The sequence below is a fragment of the Falco punctatus genome (genome assembly GCF_963210335.1).
Source record: "Falco punctatus genome assembly, chromosome: 12".
NCBI classification, from domain to species: domain Eukaryota; kingdom Metazoa; phylum Chordata; class Aves; order Falconiformes; family Falconidae; genus Falco; species Falco punctatus.
The window spans coordinates 14,666,963-14,680,300 of NC_137592.1; the positions used below are offsets into that span (position 1 = coordinate 14,666,963).

At 38.3% G+C, this 13,338-nt stretch overlaps 1 protein-coding gene across 3 annotated transcripts in view; it reads left to right on the forward strand.

Annotated features, from left to right (window-relative positions):
• Window positions 1–13,338, forward strand: part of ZFAND3 (zinc finger AN1-type containing 3) — a 146,266-nt gene that overhangs the window by 90,901 nt on the left and 42,027 nt on the right. For all 3 annotated transcript variants that reach the window (XM_080407882.1, XM_080407884.1, XM_080407883.1), the window contains one exon: window positions 3,736–3,915. In XM_080407882.1, coding sequence (XP_080264008.1) covers window positions 3,736–3,915 — 180 coding nt within the window. The remainder of the gene's footprint in view (window positions 1–3,735; window positions 3,916–13,338) is intronic.

Genomic DNA, 13,338 nt, shown 5'->3' on the forward strand with positions numbered 1-13,338 from the left:
GTCTGTCGGTATTCCCAGGCAGGAAATGGCTCATTTTCACGTTATTTTGGTGCTGACTCCATCTTGTACCTAACATCAGGATATCTTGCACTTAAAAAAAAAATAAATAATTACCCACTAAAAAAAAACAAAACCCAAACCTGAAGGCAGTGGAGAAAGGGAGATAATGTTGACAAAGCGTTTCCTGGAAAAATTGAGAAAGTTTGTTTGCAATAAACTGTGTACCTGCGAAGTTTCTGTAAAAAGTTACAAAGTTGCATTGCACTAAGTAGGAAAGGGTAACGTGGGTTTGATGGGTTTTTGCTCAGGCATTGTGCATTTTCACACAGATTTTGCTAGCACACTGAAAGTCTCAGTAAAAATGAAGGAAAAAATTAAATGAAAGTATTTTGCATGCATCTCTAGTTAAATAGAAATTTATGGAAATTATGATTAATGTCTTGCCAACTCTGGTTCTGTTTTTCCTTCGTTTGAGACTATTAGGAGAGGTCATTGTTCTGTCAACAGAATTACATTCTGATTTTAGTCAGAATAAAGCCTCTCTTTCAAAACTTGCCAGGGTCCTGTGTGTGTATTTTTGTTTTGTTTTATTTGTTAAGCAGTTAAGGCTTAACTGGATTTATTCAGACACAGGTCTCCTGTAATCGTTGCCAGCTTTAAGTGTGCTTGGGGGGAGATCAAGGTGATCTGCAAGTTATTTGTGTTAACAAGAAGCCTGGTTAACAGAAGCCAAATGCTGTCCACCGATACACAGAGCAAATATAATAAAGCTCATCCAGTATGTCGTTAGAAACATATTTGTACCAGGTAAATACTGGACCACAAATGATAAAGTGGTATTTCAGAAATCTGTTCATAATTTAGGTCAAGTTTATTGTATCAACTATGTTACTGAATAGGTCTTGTGTTGCTGTTGACACCACATTACTAAAGCAACTGTTAACAATTTGCTGTAGTGTAAGTAAGTAGTACAACTTAGTTAGGGTTAGTATCTCTTGAGTGCTTGAGATCAGCAGACTCAACACTTCCCTCAAGTACCCTTGACTGCAGTGAAAAAGTGGTTAAAAAGGGGGGATTGGAGACATTCTGAGGTGCCACATAACTGAGCAGGCTAAGACTTTCTGGAAAGTTAATTTTTGCAATCTGAGTAAAAGTTTGTTCTGAACACGTGCTCCTGGATTCGTGGAGGCAAAGAGCATTTAACTGCCATGGCAGGCTTTACTGCCGTGTGACAGCTCTGAACGGTTTCACTAGTATGCTTGTTGGGAAATGCTGTCACTGAGTGACCATTTTTGACAGGCTTTTATGGTCTCTTTGAAGTTGGAGAATTTATTGATAGGTTGCAAAAGTGAATAGTTTTTCACAAAAAAAAAAAAAAAAAAAAAAAAGAAAAAGAAAAAAGCCCACCTTGGTCAATGTGCTCTTAAACTTGCAGCTTTGAGAGACACAATGCAGCAGTAGTACTTACCATACTATCACTAAGGGAGTGTCAGGACTTTTATCTACATAATTTTGAAAAAATGTTGTTTCTTTGGAAATGCTTTTTGTGGGTGACACTGAGCTAATGCAGTCTAAGTATTTGCAGCTATCTAGCAAAAAAACCCAAAACAAAACAGTGTCTGAGAATTTTTAACTTGCTGGATTTAAATATATATCATAGTATCGCTGTTTTGTAACTCTGCGCTTCCTTTTTAAATGCATTTTATAGATTGCTCACTGTGTATAATATTGAGCCTAACCATTATTTTTGCTCTGCTCCTTGAAGATGGAGTTGCTTCTACTTCTGGTACATGTGCACAGCACTGCCTTGGATGCAATCTCATGTAAAACACAATCATTGTAGCCACTTGACATTTGCAGGCAATGTGAAATTTTAATTTATTTTCTGTACTGGTTATTTATCGGCTGTTGGTTCCCAAAACACCTCCAGCTGTGAGCTCCCCTTCTGTTAGGACTGTGGCATCAGTAGAGGCGTGAAGAGCTGGGTGTTTTCTGGGGTGGTGGCTCCAGTTATAATCGCTGCAGCTGTCTGATTGTGGCTGGTGCAGAATCCCAAGTGCTTGAAGCTTTCTTGACTGCACAAACACACTAATAATATCCAGGAGCCCAACTTGGGTGCAACTATGTGCATGATAACTAGTGAGGCCTGAGTAGGACATCTTCCTGAGTCCAGTAAACCCATCCCTGACAAAAAGCATCCCACCAGTTTCTCAGAGCTGTGTTATGGAGGTTGATGACTTCTTGTCTGCTGCCTCTCTCCTCCTCCTTGGCTTTCAGCTTGTTCTTCTCCGAGCTGGACTTCTGGCTGACTCTTCCACAGCAGAAGTTACAGCTTAATTTGTCTGGCAAATCACTTAAATCCTAAATCAGCATTTAGGGACTGTTTGACTACAGTGCTTCCCAATCCCAGTGAGTCATGTTGGCAACCTGTGTTTCTAACACATCATCATCCACAAATTTTTATGGACTGCTGTGTTTTCTTCTCTGTCATGACATAATAATGAGCAACCGAATACAGATCTATTTATGTGTTTGCCTAATGAATAAATTCTGCCTATGTAATATTTTTTTAGATGTATTTAGAAATACCAAAAAGTGATGTGCTTAATCTTCAGATGTCTCTTTAAAGGGAAGAGGTGCCTTTGCATCGTGAGAGTAACTGGTTGTTAAGCAAAGCAAAATCCACTTGGCTGGGAGGGGTGTTCCCCAGGGGCATCCAGTGGCAGAATTGCTGGATTGAAACCCATTGGTGTAGCTGGTAGGAACTGAGATTAATGCTCTAATCTGTGGGGTATCAGGAAGTGTGGTTTTGGGGAAAAAACCCTCAAGGAAGGATTTGCACTTAAAAAAGAAAAGAGTATTTCCCCTCAGACCTGATTGTGCTTTGGAGGCAAGGTGAGCCTGAGGATGGCATCTCTCAAAGACGTGGTATTTGGACTGTGGGGGCATTTTGGAGACTTAGTATAACTTGGGACTTGCTGACCAAAACAAGGGGGTGGGGGGTGGAGAATGGGGGGAGAATGAGAACTTTGAAGCCAGATCATTTGTGCGAAGCTTTAATGTAATGTACCAGTTTACTTCCCATATCTATCTCAATGGTCATAAATCAGTGAGCAACTTTTAATATCAATGTTGGAGTAAGTGAAGGAAGGAGGAACCTGCCCCCGCCTCGCCCCCCCCTCCCCCCAAACCCCCATCAGGCAAGTGATGCAAAGGCAATCCCTCACCAGCTCCCCACTGCTAACATGGAACCATAGCTGTCTGCACTAGGTTCCCAAAACCTACTAGTGGGTTTTTACAAAACAGCAGCGAGAAGTGTAACATTTCCTTATACTTGTAGTACATGCCTTGGTTCTTCCCTCATTGGAAGTTTGTTCGTTTATGCATTTGTATGTGCTTTGTGTGAACTATTTTTAAAATTATGCTGTGTGCTGTGTACTGATAGATGCAGTGGTAAACTGTGGGTGCTCTTGAATGGCGGGGGAAACAAGACCTTTGTGTAGTTCTGAAAAATGTTTATTGTTCTTCAACACATAACTTCTAAGGCATTGTAAATCTGAAGTAAAAACGTGAAGGCTACTCTTTGTGCTGTATGAGATGTACAAATAATCAGAATGATGATACCTCTGGCAGTGGTTTTTGGGTTACTTTTCTTATGCTGAGGGGGAGGTTTTGTATAAAATTGGATGATTAGCTTGAGCAAATGGGTGATGTATGAAATCTTGGTTTTGATAGATTTCCAGAAGAAGCAGCCAGATGATGACTCTACTCCCAGCACAAGCAACAGCCAGTCAGATTTGTTCTCTGGAGAAACGAACAGTGACAACAGCAATACCTCTCTAACCACGCAGGCCGCTAACTCCAACCAGCAACTTTTGACAGAACTGAATGTAACTTCACCGAGCAATGAGGAATGTAAGTGCACAAGTCCTAAGTGACAGCAAAGGAGGCTTAAACATTTTGCTTTGTTCTCAGGCTTGTGTTTCCCTGACTCCCTTTGGAAGTAAATGGCCTGGTATTTGGGGTGAAGGGAAGGGTTAGAAATTATTCACAAAATAGGCGTTGATGGCTTTAACCAAAGGACAAATTGAAAGGGGTTGCAGGAGTTTCTAACTATACAGCTGTTTGAACTGCAGTACACGATTTAATAACGATTTTGTGGCATGCTCATTTTGAGAAACTCCTCACTTTACTGGTAAATAAATACATATATTCTAGGATAAACACCAGTATCTTGTGAAATTTGACTTTAAAACCTTTTTTTTTTAATTATTGCAATTGCACATAGCAGTGACTGTAATGCATGTTTGTCTAGACTGCTGCTAGGTTGCTTGCATAAAACCCAAGTTTCATGTGGTAATCCATCTCTTCTTTCATGACCCATCTTTCTTCTTTATTGAACTCTGTCAGGCAAATATTCTCCCTGAAGGTAAGCTAAGATGTTAAAGACTGGCAAACGCGGCGAGATAAAGTTGTCTTTTAAATTATTCTAAACTGCTATGTAAGTTTATCCTATGTGTAATATATTGAATTTTAAAATCTGCATTCTACAACTTAAGCTCAAATGTGTAATTTGTCGTTTCATTTTCCACCAACTGTAGTTTTATTTTTAGAAGGTGGTCTATGGAGAGAATCCCTCTTGAGCTGAGTTTACGTTGTGGTTGGTAAATAGATGTACACACTGCAAGAAAAACATGCTTATTTTTTAGTGGGAAATCTGCAAGAGCTACTCTGGTTCTTCAGCCTTGAGGCAACTGCTGGAAATAGCAATGCTGACAAAGCACTAGAACTAAAAAAACCTTTAGTGTGCTGCACTTGTTTTCAGTTGCGTTAACTGTTTGCTTAGGATGCTTTGGCTGAATTACTGAAGTATTTATTCTGTTTACAGGTATGTAGACTTCGCATATATATTCTTTTTACTTACCTAGATTGGCTGTGGACAAAGACAGAGTGTTGTTTTGGGATTGTGGTAGTCTGTTAGGCTACTAATATAAAATTTTTAAATGAAGTTATTGTTTTCTATCTCTCTGTGAGAATATTGTCAGAAATACAGCAGGGTTCAAATGTGAATGTTCTGATAAGAGTTCTTCTAACAATAGTAAATGTGCCATATAATCCTCGTCTCTCCTTAGCATACACGGCTGCTGCTGACCACCCATCATCTCTTCCTTCTGTCCAGCGCTTCTTCAGGGGAAGCCTGTAGTTTGCTGTAAAAACAAGGCCTTAAAACAACCTTCTTAGAGAATTCAGCAAAACATTATACTTCAGCAATACATGTGAGCATTTACGGGGGCTTCAGCACCTCTGCTGGCCTATTAGCCAGGATCTAGAGCGTTACCGGTGCTTTCTGCAGTGCTTACTGGGTCAGGTTATCTGAAAATTTGTTCAGTTAAGAATTAAATTGTGTTAACAACAAAGTGTTTCTGCTGTGACTGAGAAGGACTTGGGGGTAAGTGAGGTGGTGATTACAGGGATGGGAAGGAGGGAAGGAAATTAAATAGTGTCCTTCATCCTGAATTGCTGTGAGCTTGTGAACGTATACTGAAGGTGATGGATATTAAGGCAGCACAGCTTGCAGAGCATTTGAAAATATTACCTATAAAAAAAATTCTTTATGACTTCCTGCTGGGGTGATTTTAAGTGAAATACAGTGGAGAGAATTGTTTACAGCTTGAACACTCTCTGTCTTCTCTCACATCCCCACTATCTCTTTAATGAAGCTTAATATCTTTTATCAGAAAATTATACACAGATGGAGATTTTCTGATTGTAATGGCCTTAGTGTGGAAGATTCTTTCCTGTAATGAAGAGTTCCCAAACTTTCAATGTCTTTCTGATTTGGAGGGTGTCTTTTTTTCTGTGCAATGTTTATTTTGCAGCAAGTTCCATAAAGCGTGCACTGCTCTCATTACAACTGTATTCTTCAAAGACTGATATTGTGCAGTGCCATGCGATGATGTACAGATGTGCTGTTCTGAATAGGACTGTGGTAATTCACCAGAAATCAATATATGGGACCCTATCAAAGTACAGAAAAACTGGGGTATGCGGGAAGGATTCTTATGGTGGATTCCACTCCCCTCTCTTTCTTTTCAAGCTTTTGAGGACAGTCTCACCTCAAGGTATCTGCCCTAGTACTTGAGTCCATAGGGTAAGCGGATTGGACAGAATTGCAGCAAGTCATTTAGGCAATTAACAAATTCCATTCTTGTTATGACAACTGAAGAGAACCATAGAAAGCCCGTGTGGTAAGATTCATATTCTATGTCAAAGAAAGGGAGGGTGTGCTTTGTATTTGATTTTAAGTAGCCGTTTCCTTTTTTTAACACAGAATAAATGATACATGAGAAAAGTTCCTTGGACTGGATTTTTCAAGAGTTCAGTTTGGCAATGCGCAAGTATTTCTGCCTTTTTTGTTAACTGTTTTGATTTTATTTGCATTTGCATTCCTGTCTTGTATACACAACTAGGTTGTAGTGACTTTCCATCTCCCGCCACCCTCAGACCTGAACGATCACCAACCCCAGTGGCTTCTTTGCTGATTAATAACTCTCCCCCTAGTAGAAGAAAGTTAGTTCTCAGTCTTACAGTTAAAATGAGCAAAAATGTGTTAAAGATTTATGCCCAGGGATAGTGACTCAAGCTTCATGACTTTTTTTTTTTCCCCTCCTTCACTTGTGTTTTGTTTTTATGAAGTATGACTTGTCACCAATTTCAAAAAAATGCTGTTGCAATTTAGAGGGGCATTAACATTCTAAAGAATTCTATTACTTTTTTCCTCCACATATGCTTTTTGAGTTGCCGTTTTCTATCCAGAGCCTTCAGGTCTCATCAGTTGCAGTAAGTGTTCTGAAATAAACTTTTGCAGACAAGGAGTACGTTGATATTAGTATAGCTTTTCTAGATCTAGATTTGCATGAATTTTAATGATCTGTTTCTTAACAGACGGTTAGATCAGTCCAACTTTTGTTCTGCTGCTGCTTTATGTGCAGATGTTTCTCTTTTCAAGTTCTTGTATAGTTTGCATCTATTATCATTTTTCCTTTTCATCTTCTCTCTTCATTTCGGAGGTCCTACTGGTAGTTTTTTCAGTGTCAGTCACCATAGGAGCTGGTTGCTCTGTCAAAGATTTCTTTTTCTTATTGAGTGGGCAGGGGGTTTGTGTATTTTTAACAGACAGGAAAAAACAGATTTGACAATGGCCTTCACTTCTTTCTTTCCCTACCTCCAGCCACTAGCACTCTTTAAAAAAACTATCTTGTTAAGGAAGGTTCTGTGTATTTTGGTAAAGAAAAGGTCACGCTGCGCATGGAATAATTTTGCTTAGTTTCAGGCCTTCATTGCTTTCTTTGGGGCTGTCACATTTTTTTCTGTGTGAGTGGACCTAAAGCTGGCGCTGTGCAGGTTTAAAACTAACTGTGTTGTTATGCGACAGGAGAAATGTCAATGTGAACAACTCTGATGCTGGCAGCTGGATCAGATTTGATATTTCAGTAGTTCTTAGCTTTGCTTGGCATGATTTTATTTTAATTATGTGCTTAACTCTTACTGGCCTCCTTGAGATAGCAACAATCACAATTGAAGAAGGACAAAAGGAATATCTGATGTTTCTAGAAGAGTTGAGCGCTCTACATTTCTACGTGGAAGACTTTATAAGAAGAAACATAAAGATCTGAGATATTGCTGTAAATGTCAAAAAAAAATACTGGCAATTTCAGCCCAGAAAGACGAGGATGATTACTGACCATACCTTACCTCTACATATGCTGAATTTTAAATGCCCAAATATGAATTTTTAGGACTGAATGTCTGTAAGTTTTGGCTAGTTACTGCATACCCTCCAGAATTTGAACAACTGCATGTCAAGCTAAGTGCTTAAAACATCATTAGTTCATCTCAAACACTTAAATTTGCAAGACAGGTTTGAAAAATTCTTTAAAACATTATTTTATTAAGTATTTGCCTGCATTGCAAGCCCTGAAATACCCCTGATTGTGAAGGTATTTTGGTGAAATTACTTTATGTTCATGAAATGTGCTGTATCTGAGACACACGCACCAGGCCTCTGTAAAGGGTCTCTGGCAGAAAGGTGAGAGACTGTTTTTTCTACTGCACCTATTGGATATTTATACTCTGAATTCCATGGCTTGATGAAGCATGACTGTGTAAAAAGCTACATAGGCTATAGTACTAGAAACATAATTGTATTTTTTCTATTTTGGGGATTTAAAAAAATAATTACAGTTTTTTCAACATAACCTTATGAAAATTGGATAAACAAGGGCACTTTTCTTTCTGCTTTTGTTGAACGGCCTTCTCTCTGACACTATGCAAAAGCTTTCTACCAATATAGAAAGACTTCACAGTTTTTGCATTTTGCCTGGGTTTGTCAGCAGGGTCAGAGATGACAGCTTTCTTATGTATGCTCTGAAAATATTTTGTATTTTGGATTATTATTGTGATATCCTTAATTGCATTTTGTGCCTTTTAAGTAAGGACAGTGATTTTTAAAATGACAATTGCTCTTGGATGCTATCCATTTCAAAATGTCCTGGCTTTGAGAATTCAGTTGCTCATTGCCGTAGGAGTCAGTTTTGTACATCCTGTCTTTTTTTCTTTTTTCCTAATTCTGGCTATGGTGAACTTTGTTTTCTGACTCATCTCTGACTAAAAGTTATATGCATACCCACTTCTATAAAGTATTACATTTTCAAAAAGACCTAGCTACTTGCCTGTTTTTGTCTTGCTTGTAACAGATGGCTGTAGAAAATAATTTGCTTTGTTGCTGACCTGAGCTATTCTGATACTGAATTGTACATTTTTCTCTGATCCAAAAGAATACGGTAACTTTTCAAATTATGGTGAGCTACAGAACTAGCCTAGCTGACCTGCGTGATTTAATACTGCAATTAAACTTGTACCCAAACATAGCTGGTAAAGCTGCAGCTAGGTCATGGTGATGATGAATAACTAATTATCCTTATCAACTCACAAGACTGTCATGTGTTCTTTCTTCTTGTACTCAATTTTTTAAGTCTTGTATCAGAGCAAGAGGGGACACACCTCTAGTCTAGTATAGAACATACACCTGGCTGGTTTTTGATATTACAGGCATCTCTGGAATTCTGTGCCACAGAATAATAACTAGTTATTTTCTCAGGCTTTTAATTTTATTGAGTTAGGTAATAGCAAAAGGTGTTTTAAATTGTAATGAATTTTTTTTTAGTCTTGTTTTCATTAGATGATATGTACAAATAGGCTTTTGGTACTGTTTTTAATGTTAAAATTAATAGTGATTCAGTTTTTCGTTTGGATTATCATCAAAATTGGATTTTCTTGAATATTAATCACAAAATATGCATTTATTTTTTAGTATTGATGCAAACACTTTTTATCTGGGAATTTGAAAGAATGCTTTCAAATATCAAACCATATTGAATTGTGGGCTATTTGAGTTGTCACTTGAGGAGTGCCTCTAGAATTAGATGCCAGTACAAAACATAGGCAGTTAGGAATTTGAACAACAGTGACTGGTAGAAGTGTTGCCTTCCTTGTCTTATGATGGCGTGAGGATCTTTCTGTAAGTTTCAATCTAATCCCTAAAGTCCCAGTTTCATTAAAGAACATTTCTGGTTCTTGTAACATCTTAAGCAAAGATCCGGCACATAGATTTATTAAATGAACACTTCTTTCCACGTCTGTGGCATGGTAATTTTGAAACATAATAAAGACCAGCAGAATAGTACCACTGTTAATTGTTCCCTCTGATTTATAGTCACTTCACACTGCAGAGTAGACAGTGTATCCTAGGGTCCCGTTTATTAAAGTGAAAGGACCCCATGGAACATGAAACAGAAACACAGTCACATTAGAAAAATGTGAGTTAAAGCTGCACAGCTATCAAGGTTACATAAAAATTATTTATAAAAATATAATTTAGCTGCTGGTTTCAAAAGCAGATTTTTACACTTCAACTTACATCTAGAAAGCAGGAAAGTATCATGTCAATTTTACAAATAAGGAAATATAAGTGAGATGATAGCATGGAAAAAAAGTGGAATCTGATTCCTGTTTCAGTTTACTTCATTACAGTTGTTAAATTTACCAGCCATTCAGCAGCAGCAAAGTAGTCCAGGTTTCACTTCTTTCTCCAAAAGCTTGATGTAGGTAAAGTACCACAAAAGTAAATAATGGCAGATTTGTAAAACTAGATTGTAAAAAGTATGCAATGGTGTGTGCTATAATCCTCTTATCTTTTTAGTAATTACATCACTTAAATTATCATGCAGCTTACCAATTCTGCGGCAAATAAGCAGTTCTTAAGTGCTGTAAAGTTCTTTTTTTCTTTTTTCCTTAAAGAGATTGTATCCTGTCTGTGCAGACTGAATGTAAAGATTTATGTTCCTCTCTGTTTATGTATTGGTGTTTGTAATCAATGACTGTTTTCAAACTCAGTTGTGTAGATTAATTAGATTATGTCTCTACCAATTCAAGAAATGCATAACTAGATTACTGGTTTGGACAGGTTTCCAAAGGTGAGTTCTTTCCTGTATTGCAAATAGCCCTGAAATTCTCCCTGTCTTGGCTACAACACTGCTGTCCAAGGAAATTCAGCTCTTACTTGTTACCCCTCTTCCAGCCTGTTGCATGTGGGGAGTTGGTGTGCTTTTGCTGGGAAGGAACCATCACAGTACTGAAAGCTCAAAGTGGTGTTTGGGTGTGCTTATGTCATCGTGAGCGAGTGTTATTGAGCGTCAGGCTCCTTCACTTACTTTTCGTGTTTGTTCATTATCTGGTTAGCAGTTTTTGTGTTAACTGTAATTGCTTCAGTGTGTTATTTTAATCTTAGGCTTTGTACACTTGTGCCGAGCTTTGTTTCACTCCATTCTATCTCTTTCACTGCTCAGTAAGTGCTTCCAAGCACTGTTCAAGTATACCTGACACATGTTCTCTGAACTTTGCATGTCCTTGAACAGCAAGGAGAGGGGGTTACCCTAGTGTTGTCCTGCACAGGGCGTTCTGACTGAGTCACTTCACTTTACAAAGACTTCAGGAAGGGGAAACGAGAAGTTACCCTGGCTCAGGGTATGTCCTGCAGGACAGGTGGTGCTTGGCAATTGTTCCCGTCTTTCAGGAGGGGAGGCGGGCAATGCAGAAAGGCATTCTAAAAGTCAATTTAAACATATGGAAGTTATAGTAGTAAATAATAACAATATTAACCTATCTAGAAAGGTAATACATAAAATTTTACTACTTTGGAGACTTAGCAGAGAAACTGGTTTTGAACCTGTTTTTCCAAATTGATATATTTAGAGTACAGTTAACAGTAAGTTCCAGAAAGCTAGGCATATCAGAGGCCAGAAACATAGCAGCTACATTAACAAGACATTTTGCTTTAATATATGATAATTTTTGAGTTAAAGGATCTTGTTTTGCCCTTTATTAATTCTGTGTTTGCGTTTGCAAACTTGGTGATTCTCACAATTCTCCTAATTTTTTCAGTAGCTTTCAGTATTTTTGTGTTTTTAATCATCTTCTCTTGCAACTACATTATTGCTGAGCAGTGTCTATGTTCATTTGGAGGAGAGAGCAGTTCCAAATGCCAGGAACCATGCACTGGAAAAAAAAATAGGAGCAGAAGCTATTGTTTAATCTGTTAAAGGGATGGAGGGTAGAAAGATACCTGTATTCTTCCATGTTAATCTCTTGTTTGCGCTGAGAAAAAAAAATAGCAGTCTACAGCCCTGTGGGTTGTGTTAGAAGCTAGACATGTGGCCTTTCACTGTGCATGGAAGTGTTTTATGTACCACAGTTAAATTCCCTTTAAACACTTATTTTTGGGGGAATGAAGATACAGATGTATCCCAAATCATGCTAAATTATAAGCCTACTTATGTGTATAGCTAAGAAGGACTGGTGCTGTACTGTTATCTGACTTTTCTTTCATGCAGAAATTTTATAAAAACTGTGGGAAATATACTGCCCTGTTTCAAATAATACAAGGATGCCTGTATTAGCCGTTATATATACCAAAAGATTCAACATAATAACTTCCAAGTAGAATTGCACAGTCAAACCTGTACTACCTAGTATTGAATTATGTATGACATTTTTAACGGAGGAAGAAAAACAGTAGCAGAAGGAAGTGCTGCAGAGGGTGTGCTGCCTTTGCTGGTTGTTAGGCACAGGTATACATGCATGCAAGTACCAAGATACTGTGGAACTCTGGTGCTGTGCTATACAAATGAAAGCTATATGAAAGTAATACCTAATGAGGGAAGATTAAATAAAAGAAAAACTCTGACACAGGGCAGTTCAGAATACATACCAATGTCCTGTATTTTAGAGTGGGAAATAAAGATCTCATATTAAATTGGATGCTGGAAGTAACAGGATGCTGGAAGTACCAACTAGTGTAAATATTTACAGTACAATAATTGCAAGGATTACTCTTGTTTGATAGTCCATGGTGATGATGCCTGTCAATGTCTATTCAGTGAAAACTGGGAGAATGTAACTACAATTATTTAAAGAAGAGCCGCTGCATCTTCGGAGTAAGCTGTGGTCTAAAGTCAGTTCAATGAAATTCCATACTCTGTTGTATATCTCCTGATATATTCCATGTCCTTTTGTATATATTGTTTACACAAAGTCTTTATTGAAATCAAATACTATATACTTGGTCTTTGAAAACTGAGACTGACTTAACAGACCTGCTGTGTAATTTTTTGAATATCCAAAAGGTTTCAATAGAAAACTTGGTGAGGGTTCTGTTGTAATACTGATTTTCTTCCCAAATGTGCCAAACTCTGGACTAGGCATTTTTTGAGCCCTTTACAATAGTGTTACTGACATAGATCAAGAGGATATTTTCATTTTTTATATTTGAGCTTAGAAAAAGGTTGTAAAAGATGATTTGAGCTTACTTGACCATTCCTGGTTATTGCAAAATATTTTTTGCTTGCTAGTGCTCTCAAGCCTGGACCAGCACAAACATGGTGATACTGGGATGCTTGATCTGTCCATCCAGTGTGCTTTCCTGTTGGCGCAGAGAAGGCACCCACCCCAGCTGCCCTGTCCCCCTTGCTGCAAAAGCAAGCTTGGCTCTTCTCATGTGCAGACTTGACTCTGCAGCAAGGCCCACCAGTCCCCTCCACTTAGCTGTGGAGTTCAGCCATTTCTCACCAGCTCCCTCCTTACAGCCTGCAAAATCCATCCCTTGCAGCAACTGTAACTTCTGCCCTGCTGAGTGGCCCAAATACCAGCTCGTTGGCCTTTCTGACTACCCCTCTACAGATTACCTGTTCCATGGTTACAAACTAGTGTATGTTGCCTGAG